The 15,025-nt window shown below is 38.4% G+C and overlaps 1 protein-coding gene across 4 annotated transcripts in view; it reads right to left on the reverse strand.

The window, feature by feature from the left end:
* Nucleotides 1-370: 370 nt before the first annotated feature.
* sfmbt1 (Scm like with four mbt domains 1) overlaps nt 371-15,025 on the reverse strand; it is a 107,967-nt gene continuing 93,312 nt past the window's right edge. For all 4 annotated transcript variants that reach the window (XM_051921296.1, XM_028824695.2, XM_028824694.2 and 1 more), the window contains exons 20-21: nt 7,644-7,766; nt 371-4,969 (exon numbers count right to left, since the gene is read on the reverse strand). In XM_051921296.1, the coding sequence (XP_051777256.1) occupies nt 4,829-4,969; nt 7,644-7,766 (264 nt within the window). In that variant the 3' untranslated portion in view covers nt 371-4,828. The remainder of the gene's footprint in view (nt 4,970-7,643; nt 7,767-15,025) is intronic.

The raw sequence follows: 15,025 nt of genomic DNA on the forward strand, positions 1-15,025 counted from the left end.
GCTGGGGGGACGAAGACTGGGAACACCCGGAGGGCTTCCGGGAACACAGCCGGCACTTCCGCCACACAGGGGAGTGTCTAGGGAGTGCCGGGGAGCACCTGGAGCCCATCCGGGCACTTATAAAAGGGGCCTCCTCCCTGCAAAGAAGGACTGGAGTTGGGTGAGGAGTGGACAAGGTTTGTGTGCAGGAGAGTGGAGGCGGCCTGATGAGAGACTGAGAGAGGCCTGGACTTTGGGGGAGTTTGGTGCTTGAGGCACTGGGTTGTGCACTTTATTGGACTGTGTTTATGCACAATAAACGTGTGGTGGATTTAAACATGGAGTCCGTCTGTCTGTGTCCGGGCTACTTATCACACTGCTTTAAAAAAAATTTAAATTTTAGTCCCTGTTAAAGTGACAAAAAAAAAGTTAAATGTGATTAATTCTGCACTTACACATGCGCAAATCCAAGACAGCAGCAACTTAGCTCCAGTCACCATTTCAAAGATTGAAAACCTACAGCCACTTTGGCTCACCCGGATACAAACTATTCTCTGCTAACCTAGAAGTGCACAGACAACAAGTTAACTTATCTTGGAGTTCTACAAGAGTGGAAAAGGGTATAAAATGGCAGCCATGACAGCTCTCCTGATCCGGAATTGAACCTAAAACCTTTGCAGTACACAATCACATCATTTGCAAGTTTTGAGAAGCTTCTACCTTTTGCTTCTCACTTTTAAGACAACGTGTCACGACAAATTAAGTGTGCCACGCAGAGATGACCCCAACAAAAAACCAAACACAGAGACATGACGCAGCATGAACAGATGACATTCACAATGGTTTCTTAGTCACCAGAATGTTGTGAAGTGACAGTAAGGGCCAGAATGATACATCCAAATAACAAGTGACTACTGCCATCCTGCCGGTGCCAGTCTTTGCACACAAGGAGTGCAGAATAAAGTAAAACTGTTCTCTATAATGGACCAACATCCTACTTTGTGTAAGATCCATCCTTGCGTCCGGGAACAACTCTCAAGAAGCAGGTTTGAAGAGTGACCACAAGAGAGCTAAGCACAACTGCACAGAGGAGCACAGGTGGGAGACAAAAACAAAATGTAAACGTGGGACCAGAGGATGGCACAGTGCAGCACAAGACAACACACTGCAATTAAAGTTTATTAGATGTCACTATGCATGCAGGGAGATGCATTTGCCGTATTTTGTTTCCAAAAATGACCTTAAAAAACTAAATATGAAAATGTAAAATATAAGACATCAAAATGCTCTTTATAATTTTATATTTTTTTCCCCTGGATACACTCAATTTGTGAACAGCGCTTTGTTTCTTAATCTAAACATCAGTCACAGTGATGATACCAAAGAAAATGTATAAATACAGGGGTTGGCAAATGTAGGTTTACAGTCGTGAATATGCAAAAACACAAAGGTTATTCTTGTATTATTATTTACTTATTAGTTAATGTATTATGTGTCGTCTTCTTATTATTTTGTATTCTTATTTATAATTCATCCTTAAGGTAATGATGTCTTCTTCTTCTTATTATTTCATATCTTTATTTGTAATTTATCCTTAAGATAATGATGGCTGGTAATTTAACAAACGAAAGTGGATACTTAAGCAATACTGGAAGACAGAGAATGCCGAAAAGGTTACACAGAAATGGACTGAAGAATATGATACACCTCCACCAAGAAGATAAACAATTTACGGAACACGCGGTAAATTTGAAAATGAAATGTTAGTGAGTCAGGCATTTACTAAGAGCTCCAAAAAATCAAAACAAAGAGCTTCTATTGAGTTACGCGTTTCGCATAGATCTTTGATTAGTCTAATACATTTTCAAACCTAAACACTGCATTGGTCAAGATTGCTTCATGGGTTGTTAGAGGATGGTCTGGATCACCGATTACAATTCGGCAAAGTGATTATGAATGAAGACTGACAAGGCAATGGCCTCACTGATAAAATGAGGACCAACAAAGCTCAATTCAAAATTTCAGGTGCTGCTAAGTCGGCACAACTCTGTCTGTGCTCGTCAACAGAAAATTCCCATGTAACGATAGAAGAACAGTTGAATCAGCTGGGGATTACAGTTTGGGTGGGTCTTCTGTGTAAAGGGGTACTTGGACCTATTTTTTTATACAACTTTTATGCAAAACCTGTATGTTAACATACTGAGGGACACTTTTACCACAATTACAGAGACAGCATGATAATGAAGTCTTCTTCTTTCAACAAGATGGAACTCCTCCACATTGTTCCAGAACAGTGCATGACTTTCTTCATGTACAATTACCCAATAGGTGGAAAGGTCGATGAGGGCCACTGGAATGGCCACCATGATCACCAGACCTCATCCCAAAGGACTACTTCTTTAGTGGTTTTTCACAAAAATGAAGTCTTTTCTCGAAAACCACGTACTGTGGATGATATGATTCGCTACACATAGTAAGAGAAGCACGTCAAAAAAATGATCACAATAAAGAACTCTGTGCCAAAGTGTGTTTGAGTGTAGCAAGTAGACTATAAGAATGTATAAAAAATGAAGGCCACCAATTTAAGTATTTATGAGATGGTACGTAAATGTGCCGTGCCACTCTTTTGAGTTTATAAAGTTATTTTAATAATCATGATCTGCATGTCTTTTTCCATATGAACAACTGTAAACCTTCTTTTGCTTTTTCATTTTTTGTGAGCTGACCAAAGTAAAAATGAGTATTGAATGGAAAAGCAATCACACCTTCTGAACTGATGATGAAATAATACAAAACAAGAAATGGTGATACACGTGGAAAACTAAACGCAACTTTGCTTTGATATCTTATTAAATATTTCAATATGCAGCTTACACAAACTCATTCATCTTGCCGCTCACCAGTACCATCTTGTCTGTCCCAACACAGGCTCAACTGCCTTTCCAGGTTTGAACCCTCTATCACATAATCCCTCTGTTCTACTGTCAAATTGAATTTGAAGGCCATCCTCTCTTGTAACTAAGCCCCATTAAAACATATTTGCCCTATCAGGATGGACCTGAAGCTGAGATGATGCAAGTACAACCAAATGCGGCAAATGTACCCTCACAGTAAACTGTCTCATGAAGCAAAATGAAAACATTGCATTAATTGCTGTGAAATTCGCCATATTCACAGGAGACGTACCAATACATCTATCCATATGATTTAACTACGAACCATGAGGGAAACCATTCAGGAGCCATTGCCATATCGCCAGGACAAGAATAAGAAGCGTGCAAAGATCCTCACCAGCATCAAACCCAGAGGTCAAGCATTTAAAGCCTGCATAGATTCCAATTTAAGCCATGAAAGATTTTTTTTTTTTGCAAGCACTAACATATTTGGGTAAAAGTGAATTTTATACTGTTGTTTGCCCTGTCCCTTTCTTCACCTGTTGGTGGTATGTCACTTACCAACAAAAATCAGCAAGTAAGGAAATATGTGATTCACTAAAAAAAACACCTGATAAAGGCACAATTTCAGCTAATCTTGCCTGTCCTCCTTCAGTCTCGCATTCTATGCATTAACATACCAGAAAACAGAGATCACCAAAAATGTGTTTCGTTTGTCACAGAACATAATCAAAATGTAATATTATTGTAGCATTTAACATGATCTGCTACATGTCCATGCCACCACCCATTGCAGACATTCAAACAAGAAGGTGTTTTCCACCTATGGCCTAATAGGTGAGCTGAACGAATGCGAGTGTGGCTGAAACACAATGGTGCCTAAGGACAGAAAGAAAGTAACAGAAAAGATAATAAAACGATCATATAATTACCAGAGCAAATAACTGAGAAAGGTAGTAAAGCTCCTTCAGTCCTTATGAAAGTAAGGTTGCAGAGTCCGTTAATGGAGATAAGGTAACAACAGTTCTCATTAAAGATCCAATGACTCTGTGACCTCATGCATGAGTGTCTGTAATTAATAAATAGCTTCCATACAGCACTAAACTAAAGAGCGCTCCATAAAAATCAAAATAAGAATCAAAATGCAGAGATTATGTGAGCAACTATATTAAGTCTGACATTCTTTGCACTTTTTATAATTAATGAGAATAATCTGAAGATATCATCTAATTTTGAAAAACAAAAAGCATATAAAAAGATGACTAAATGGCTACAGGCAGATTTTTTTTTTCAATGAGTAGACTAACAACCCCTGCATAAAATGGCCACTTTTATTCCGCACCTAGCTGCCCATATACACATGCTGTGCATAAACCCAAAAGATGCCATTATTATTATGCCTCACTACTTAACTGTGCAAAGTTTCAAACAGCAGGACCATCCACTCACACTCTCTGTACCCTTTCTGTTAACATCAGTAATGCAAGTACATGTTAAAGAAGAAACAGGAAACAAGAAAAATGGTAGATTCTGGTTCAACCAATGTAAAGCATTACATAGAAAAATTATTATTAATTCCCAGGGGGAAAATAATTTAAATATGTACACAAAGTTTATGTGCACCCTGCTGTACCTCTCCAAATTGCAACATGCTATTCAGAGATTTAGTCTTGTGCTATTTTTTTTTGCTTCATTTGCGATTTCAAAATAGTCCAGGGAGGTTTAGAGACCCCCAGTCACCAAATCCTCTATCAGATTGCCACTCCAGCAAATGATCGTACTCAGAGTAATCTCCGACCTCAACTATTTGCCTAGTTCAAAAACAGGCAAATGATGACACAGCGTTGCCTGGCGGAAGTCTTGTGTCTGGTCCTCTCTTACGAGTGCTGCATCTTCAGAGATTTGTAGCTCCTTTGAAACTGCTTTTCAGGCAGAGTGGAAGAATGCAAACTCAGTCAGTTGGCAAACTGTTTGTAAAAGGCAAGCTTTACTCTTTCAATGTGATGGCACAGTTTGATTGCAGGTCCTAATTTCAGGTTCATGCACTCCTGAACTGTAGGAAGAGTCAGCAGAAGCAAAGCCTGGCCATCAATTTCCTGGCAAAACAAACAAGATGTCAAGATCACTTAGTCTTTTTGTTTCAAAAGCTTTGAAGGAGCCATGTTGTAATTCAATACATTCCTCCTTCCCCTCCAAGGTTTGCATACTCAGAAAGGAGACACTCAGCCGTGCAAACTCTGGCAGGTTACTGAAAGTAGATCAGATATCAACTAAAATATGATCTCCAAGTTTTTAAAGAGCACCACCCACTACTTATCTGGTATTATGAACAGGCATGTAGAAAGGTATTCTTGTCCTAGCCACTGTTGCAGTGACGCCACAGCATAATAAAACATATGGTTTAGTGCTTAACGGATCTCCTGATGGGCGGCACAGTGGCGCAGTGGGTAGCGCTGCTGCCTCGCAGTTGGGAGATCTGGGGACCTGGGTTCGATTCCCGGGCCCTCCCTGCGTGGAGTTTGCATGTTCTCCCCGTGTCTGCGTGGGTTTCCTCCGGGCGCTCCGGTTTCCTCCCACAGTCCAAAGACATGCAGGTTAGGTGGATTGGCGATTCTAAATTGGCCCTAGTGTGTGGTGGGTGTGTTTGTGTGTGTCCTGCGGTGGGTTGGCACCCTGCCCAGGATTGTTTCCTGCCTTGTGCCCTGTGTTGGCTGGGATTGGCTCCAGCAGACCCCCGTGACCCTGTGTTCGGATTCAGCGGGTTGGAAAATGGATGGATGGATGGATGGATCTCCTGATGTACCTGTCACTAAAACTTTTGCGTAAAAAAGAAAAAAAAACTTTCCCGACATAAAAACAAAGGGAATTAGTTAATGTGATTGACTACAAACCACTCTCCATATGGAACAATCAAGTACTGATGTACTTCTGGTTTTGAAACATTTTAATCTGGGGACCAAAACAGAAAACCAACACTATACTGGGACCCGCGAAGAGGATTACTATGATAATGACAGGAGAGCTATACAGAGAAAAATAATAAATGGAAACTATTTAAAAACAGTAAATGCAGTTACATTATTCCAAAAACATGTACCATTTGTATAATATATGGGTGATAGAATAAAGCTTGATGAATAATTTAGTGAACAGTTCAGTTTACCTATTTTTTATATCAAATAAAACAATGAAACAAACAAACAAAAAAAAAAACAGTTTGAAATGTTTATTGCTGCTGATGGACTTTGTGCTGAATGTCTACAGCTTGTCTCAACCTTTTGATATTTTCTGGCGTTAGAGTTATCAATGATCCAAAACAAACATCCTGAACATTAACAGCAGACTGAAACTTGTTGGACCACTTTAAAATAGTGTTAAGAGAAGGAATTCGTCCCTCAGAAACATGTTAAAGTTAATGCAAAATCTTCTTCGCACTTCTGCTACAGATTTAGATTCAATGTTAGAACTAACTGTGTACATGCAAATAAGCACTGACCAGCTGTCCATGGTCAATGAAACTGCTTTTAGTATATAATACTGCCATGGCACTATATACTGTATACCTCCACTCTATTCACTCACCTTTCTTAATGCCCTGAAAATCATCACATCCATGCAGCGACATTTGTTATTTTCAGTTTGACATTTCAATCTTATGCCACGGTCTGTTCCTCCTCACAGATTTGCCTATCATTCTCACCTTTCTCTCCTTACACTCCCTACCTGTGTTATTTGCTTGTCAGGCATTTCAGTTTGATGGTTTCACTGGTTCTGAGAAGGGAGGTGGTGTTGTTGGGAATATTTATTACGACAAAAACTCTCTGTGATGTGTCAATAGTATTGTGTATAGGCTGTGTCTTAGATTACATTCTAGTGCAATAAATAGCAAGCTAAGCAGAGGGCAGTATATCACTCACCACAGAATTTGCGTTTGGTAGAAGTAGGCTAATTTTACTGAATAATCATGTGGCAACCAATAACAAACATGAAGAAACTAGTGTAACTGACGCCAAGGCAAATCACAAAGCTACAGACATTCAGCAGTCCCCTTGTATTACTTTTATGGACTATAAATGGTTATGTTCCTATCTCAAAGAATTTACTTTTAAGGTAGAGGTAAAAAGGGATCATGCAACAGGAATTGAGGACTACTGATGTGCAGTGAATATTCCCGTTCAGAAGAAGACATAACTATAGAGCGAGACAAAACTGTTTTTACTTTATAATAGTTCTGTCCTTTTGTCCACTTCTCAGGAATATTCTGTGGTCTCCTGATGTTTGTCACACCTTTTATAGTCTTTGTAAACTTCACTATTTGAAACAGTTTGTTTTTATTTATTAAAATAGTTTTTTGGGACCAATTGGATTAGTTACTTGTTATCTTGTATTTAGGAAACTTGTGCAACTAAGTGGGGAACAGATGTGTTGTTTTTGACTAGAAACGTAACACTCATTGTTCCTTTAGTTTATACACTCCTTCCATGTATTATAAGGACAGGAATGTGTATAAATTCATGTTATTGCAGCACTTTAATAACTGCTTCTTGTGCAAACCTTATAAATAGCGTATTGTTGGCCAAGCTCCAAAACACCCTTCTCTGTTAACAGGAAAAGGACTGTGAAGTGTAGTGATGTGCTTCATCATTCACTCAAAGTGCAAATGTTACAATGTACACGAGAGCGATTCATCCACATTATTAGACACAGAATTTAGCCACACCAGACATTTCCTGCACAACACATTTATCAACCTAGAAAATATGTTAATACCTGATCAAGAAAAATCCGTGCCAGGGGAGCACAGTCTGTCTTCTTGATGAACCGAACCACATCAGCTACACTCCACTCTAGTGGACTGCTTTCAAGCTGCAATCTGTCCTCCATATCCGCACTCTGTGAAAATAAGTTAGAAAAGTGCAAAGTTATATTTGATAACAGACTTAAACCTCCACTGCGATGGTAGAAGTAGGTGGTATGAAGTAGTAGATGGTAGAAGTATGCCCTCATACCTAAAATTTTCAGAGATGTTCTATATAACACAAATACTTTTGCCATGGAGCTTTTATGGTTGCCCATGGAGGAATATCTGACCTGAAGCAGCACAGTACAAGTGCTATTCATGTCCGAGCAGCCAAAGACCAAGTGACAAAGAGTGGAATTGTTTGATTCCTTACACCTTTCTCACACTTACTCCAACATAGACATGGTATGTTGTTGTTGTTTAATTAATCGTTCATAACCTACTGTTGCCTAAATTATAACCTACTTTAGCCTATATTATATTGGAACCAATAAAACTACACAGTAATCAATTCAAACTGATCATGCTAATATTTCCATCCATTTGGGCTGAAGGTTAAGACAGACAGACTTATTTTATAATTAAAAAATGGTACATTCTATGGCAATATGCAATTTAAAACATCTAAATAAATAATTCTATCAAATACATATTTATAGGTTTTCTTTTCAGTCAATGCTTTGCTATTAAAAATCCTTATCTATACATATTTTCAGTTTAATTAATGACTTCTCCTCTCCAGGTAACAGCCAAGGAGTGGACTTGTGTGCATCACGCAGTTAAGCACAATTTCAGTTATAGCAGTGCTGATTGTGCACAAAAGATGAATCATGATTTGATATTTGTTTTTTTAATATTTGTGTAATTGTTAGTCCTTGTTTTAATATAAAAATGTTTGTGTAACTATTAGTGCTTTTGGTATGCTGTCTTGCTGGGAGGTGGGGGTGCAGGTGCTTGGTGTTCGTTGGGCATTGTTTCTGTTACATAAAACTGTTCAATTAACAAACAGAAATATTTAATATGCATAGAAAAGTGATTATTAAAACTTTTTTTTTTTTTTTAGAAAAGTTAATCACTGAGCTATTCATAAATTATAGAAAAATATTAATATGCTGGTAGGAAATATGATAAATCGCGATTACAATGCAGTTCATTTCAATTAAAAATTGTAATTGTTCAATTAATAATGATTTTTTTTAATCGAAGAGCATACATATGCATACACATACATACATACATACATACACACACATATACACAGTATATATATATACAGTGGTGTGAAAAACTATTTGCCCCCTTCCTGATTTCTTATTCTTTTGCATGTTTGTCACACAAAATGTTTCTGATCATCAAACACATTTAACCATTAGTCAAATATAACACAAGTAAACACAAAATGCAGTTTGTAAATGGTGGTTTTTATTATTTAGGGAGAAAAAAAAAATCCAAACCTACATGGCCCTGTGTGAAAAAAGTAATTGCCCCCTGAACCTAATAACTGGTTGGGCCACCCTTAGCAGCAATAACTGCAATCAAGCGTTTGCGATAACTTGCAATGAGTCTTTTACAGCGCTCTGGAGGAATTTTGGCCCACTCATCTTTGCAAAATTGTTGTAATTCAGCTTTATTTGAGGGTTTTCTAGCATGAACCGCCTTTTTAAGGTCATGCCATAGCATCTCAATTGGATTCAGGTCAGGACTTTGACTAGGCCACTCCAAAGTCTTCATTTTGTTTTTCTTCAGCCATTCAGAGGTGGATTTGCTGGTGTGTTTTGGGTCATTGTCCTGTTGCAGCACCCAAGATCGCTTCAGCTTGAGTTGACGAACAGATGGCCGGACATTCTCCTTCAGGATTTTTTGGTAGACAGTAGAATTCATGGTTCCATCTATCACAGCAAGCCTTCCAGGTCCTGAAGCAGCAAAACAACCCCAGACCATCACACTACCACCACCATATTTTACTGTTGGTATGATGTTCTTTTTCTGAAATGCTGTGTTCCTTTTACGCCAGATGTAACGGGACATTTGCCTTCCAAAAAGTTCAACTTTTGTCTCATCAGTCCACAAGGTATTTTCCCAAAAGTCTTGGCAATCATTGAGATGTTTCTTAGCAAAATTGAGACGAGCCCTAATGTTCTTTTTGCTTAACAGTGGTTTGCGTCTTGGAAATCTGCCATGCAGGCCGTTTTTGCCCAGTCTCTTTCTTATGGTGGAGTCGTGAACACTGACCTTAATTGAGGCAAGTGAGGCCTGCAGTTCTTTGGACGTTGTCCTGGGGTCTTTTGTGACCTCTCGGATGAGTCGTCTCTGCGCTCTTGGGGTAATTTTGGTCGGCCGGCCACTCCTGGGAAGGTTCACCACTGTTCCATGTTTTTGCCATTTGTGGATAATGGCTCTCACTGTGGTTCGCTGGAGTCCCAAAGCTTTAGAAATGGCTTTATAACCTTTACCAGACTGATAGATCTCAATTACTTCTGTTCTCATTTGTTCCTGAATTTCTTTGGATCTTGGCATGATGTCTAGCTTTTGAGGTGCTTTTGGTCTACTTCTCTGTGTCAGGCAGCTCCTATTTAAGTGATTTCTTGATTGAAACAGGTGTGGCAGTAATCAGGCCTGGGGGTGGCTACGGAAATTGAACTCAGGTGTGATACACCACAGTTAGGTTATTTTTTAACAAGGGGGCAATTACTTTTTCACACAGGGCCATGTAGGTTTGGATTTTTTTTCTCCCTAAATAATAAAAACCACCATTTACAAACTGCATTTTGTGTTTACTTGTGTTTATATTTGACTAATGGTTAAATGTGTTTGATGATCAGAAACATTTTGTGTGACAAACATGCAAAAGAATAAGAAATCAGGAAGGGGGCAAATAGTTTTTCACACCACTGTATATATATACATATATACACAGTATATGACACACAGCTGTATTTATCAATAGCACCTGATGACCCCAAATCTCTTGATTCGCTAACACAATGTCTAACCTGTATCTCAGAATGGATGAATAGTAACTTTCTCAAATTAAATAAAGAAAAAACCGAAATCTTAGTGATTGGCAATAATGGATACAATGAGGCTATTAGAAATAAACTGGATGCATTAGGATTAAAAGTCAAATCGGAGGTAAAAAGCTTAGGGGTAACCGTTGATTGTAATCTGAATTTTAAATCGCATATTAATAAAATCACTAGGACAGCATTTTTTCACCTAAGGAACATAGCAAAAGTTAGACCTCTTATATCATCGAAAGATGCAGAGAAATTAGTTCATGCGTTTGTCTTTAGTCGGCTAGATTACTGTAATGCACTCCTCTCAGGACTACCCAAAAAAGACATCAATCGTTTGCAGTTAGTGCAGAATGCAGCTGCTAGAATCCTTACCAGGAAAAGAAAATCCGAACACATTTCTCCAGTTTTGATGTCACTACACTGGTTACCTGTGTCATTCAGAATTGACTTTAAAATTCTGCTTATGGTTTATAAAGCTTTAAATAATCTCGCCCCGTCTTATATATCGGAATGTCTGACACCTTATATTCCAAATCGCAACCTCAGATCCTCAACTGAGTGTCTCCTTAGAATTCCAAGAGCAAAACTTAAAAGAAGTGGTGAGGCGGCCTTCTGCTGTTATGCACCTAAAATCTGGAATAGCCTGCCAGTAGGAATTCGCCAGGCTAATACAGTGGAGCACTTTAAAAAACTACTGAAAACACATTACTTTAACATGGCCTTCTCATAACTTCACTGTAATTTAATCCTGACACTCTGTATATCCAATTCATTATAATAACTATTCATTCAAAATTTGTACTAACCCCTACTCTCTCTTCTGTTTTCTTTTCCGGTGTCCTATTGGTGGTGGCTTGTGCCACCACCATCTACCCAAAGCACCATGATGTTCCAACAATGATGGATGGATTAAAAGCCAGAAGTCTGTATAACCATCAGCATCAAGTGACTCCGTGAGAACCCTAACTACAAAAAGGACTATTTCATTTATGTTAGGTAGAATGCCCAAAGGGGACTGGGCGGTCTCGTGGCCTGGAACCCCTACAGATTTTATTTTTTTCTCCAGCCTTCTGGAGTTATTTTTTGTTTTTTCTGTCCACCCTGGCCATCGGACCTTACTCCTTTCTATGTTAACTAATGTTGTTTTATTTTAATTTCTTATTTGTCTTTTATTCTTCTTTTCTTCGTTATGTAAAGCACTTTGAGCTACTTTTTGTATGAAAATGTGCTATATAAATAAATGTTGTTGTTGTTGTATATATATATATATATATATATACACAGTATATATATATATATATATATATACACAGTATATATATATATATATACACAGTATATATATATATATATATATATATATATATATATATATATATATATATATATATATACATATACACAGTGGGTGGAGGTGACTAAGTCCGTATGATCAAAAAGGGGGGGGGTTTATCGTTAAATTAAAAAGAAATAGTGACGCCACCCTGACCACAAGTGTTTACCGCAAACAATGCCACGCAGACAAGATTCTACACTTCGCCAGCAATCACCCGGTATCTCATAAACGTAGCTGCGTGAAAACCCTATTTAAACGAGTCCACACGCATTGTAATACCAAGGAAAACAAAAATTAATGAGAGACGCTATCTGTTTCAACTTTTCACCTCGAACGGATACTCAAAATCATTCATTAATCGGAGTCTACACAGCAGGCGCCAAAGGAATCAGCATACAAGCGACGTAAATCAGAACCCCCACCCCACCTGGCATTCACTCCCGTACCACCATAATGTGTCAGAAGGCACGGCACGCACCCTGACCAAGTGGGGCATCAAAATAGCACATAAACCCACCAACAATCTGCGCATGGTCCTGTTTAATGCTAAAAACAAGAAATCGACAGCCGAAACACGAAACGCAGTTTATAGTATTCCATGCAATTCTTGCTCAGCTGTATACATAGGACAAACGTCAAAAAGAATTTCAACACGTGTACAGGAACATCGCAACGCTGTCAGAAGAAAGGACGCACTATCTTTGATATATACACATACTAAATCGACAGGACACACATTCAACTGGGACAACATGAAAGTAAAATTCAAGGCCAGTACAAAAAGCGCCAGAGAGTTGGCCGAGTCTTGGCTATCAGATGAAAATGCCATCAACAGACACTTGGACATAAACCCAGCATATGCCAACTTAAGAAGGACATATGCACTTTAATTTAACGATAACCCCCCCCCCCCCCTTTTGATCATACGGACTTAGTCGCCTCCCCCCCCCCCCCCCCGAATGTGTTGCTATATATTGCCTTTGATTCTTGTAAGTCTAAGCATTATCCTCTGATGAAGACCCCTGATAGGGGTTGAAAGCTCAGGAATAAAACTATTTTATGATACGTGATTCGTTTTTTCTCCCTTTGTGGATCTCCAACTGCAAATATGCAAACCGTATCACAGACCTTCTCTTCCATTCATATATATATATATATATATATATATATATATATATATATACATACATACATACATACATACACAGTATATATATATATATATATATATATATATATATATACATACACAGTATATATATATATATATATATATATATATATATACATACAGTGGAACCTCGAGATACGATCACCTCTGTATACGAGAAATTCAAAATACGAGGAAAGTATGAGCGAAAAATTCAGATCTAAATACGAGCATTGACTCACGTAACGAGCCACGAGCCAGGCTGTGGGTATAGCTCGCGGCTTAGCAAGGGGGCGTGGTAGCAGTTGCGAGCCGCGATCTGCGGTGTCTGCGTTTCTCACTTAAGTGCACAGGTGGGAAACTGCCCACATCCATGATTGTTCCTGTGGCTGATGGGCTGCAGCTGCCATGTCCTCCCCGCATATATAGAGAAGCGCGAGCCGGTTAAGGGGGAGAAAAAGTAAAAGAAAAGAGAGGAGAGAGAGAGAGAGAGAGAGAGAGAGAGAGAGAGAGAGAGAGAGAGAGAGAGAGTGCGAGCGCGCGCAGGCAGGCAGGCAGGCAGGCGAGTGAGTGCAGGCTCGCGTGTAGCTGAACAGTGAGCTGAACAGGCGAGCCAAACAGCTGAAGCAGGATGGTGTAGAGAAGGTCAGCTGCATTAAGAGTGTCTCGCCTGTTGCAGAGCCCGCAGGTGAGACGCTAACAGAGAAGAAGCACCGGGGATTGTCATCTGTTTTTTAAAGACAGCATCCTTTTGACGTTTTAACCTCGTGTTAAAGGATTGTTATTCTTGTGTATTTTAAACCTCCACTTCACAACTGTTTTAAGGATTATTTATTTAAAGATTTATTGAATGCTCTACTGCACTTTGGACACCTGTTTTGATTCTTTTAATAATCAGTTATATTATTTACCAGTGTTATTTATTAAAGGTAGACTACAGTATATATAATTTATCAATGTTATTTGTTAGGAAAATTGATTTTTATGTTAATATATTTGGGGTGCAGAACGGATTAACTGGATTTCCATTATTTTCAATGGGGAAGTTTGTTCTAGATACGAGAAATTCGCTATACAAGCTCAGTGCTGGAACAAATTAAACTCGTATCTAGAGGTTCCACTGTATATATATATATATATACACACACACTATATATATATATATATATATATATATATATATATATATATATATATATATACACATACACAGTATATATATATATATATATATATATATATATATATATATATATATATATATATATATATATATCTATAATAATAAAAGGCAAAGCCCTCACTGACTGACTCACTCACTCACTGACTCACTCATCACTAATTCTCCAACTTCCCGTGTAAGTAGAAGGCTGAAATTTGGCAGGCTCAGTCCTTACAGCTTACTTACAAAAGTTACGCAGGTTTCATTTCGAAATTCTACGTGTAATGGTCATAACTGGAACCTGTTTTTTGTCCATATACTCTAATGGAGGAGGCGGAGTCACGTATCGCGTCATCACGTATTACGCCTCCTACGTAATCACGTGAACTGAAAACGAGGAAGAGATTTACAGCACAAGTCAAACGCGGGAACGAAGGTAAATGACATTAATTGTTGAGTGTCTTTTAATACTGTGTACTTGTTGAGTGTCTTTTAATACTGTGTAAGCATACATATTAACACATGTGCAATTAAACGTGTGCATTTACGGGGTGATTTCTCAGGCTTAAAAGCTCACCTTTTACTAAAATGGTAAATGCAAAACTATTTTCAATCAGTTTATTGAAACGCTCCCGTTAAGGATTGCAATAACATATTCGCGAGATAAAAGAACGAAGTAGGGGGAA

The sequence above is a fragment of the Erpetoichthys calabaricus genome, chromosome 18, assembly GCF_900747795.2.
Source record: "Erpetoichthys calabaricus chromosome 18, fErpCal1.3, whole genome shotgun sequence".
NCBI classification, from domain to species: Eukaryota; Metazoa; Chordata; class Cladistia; order Polypteriformes; family Polypteridae; genus Erpetoichthys; species Erpetoichthys calabaricus.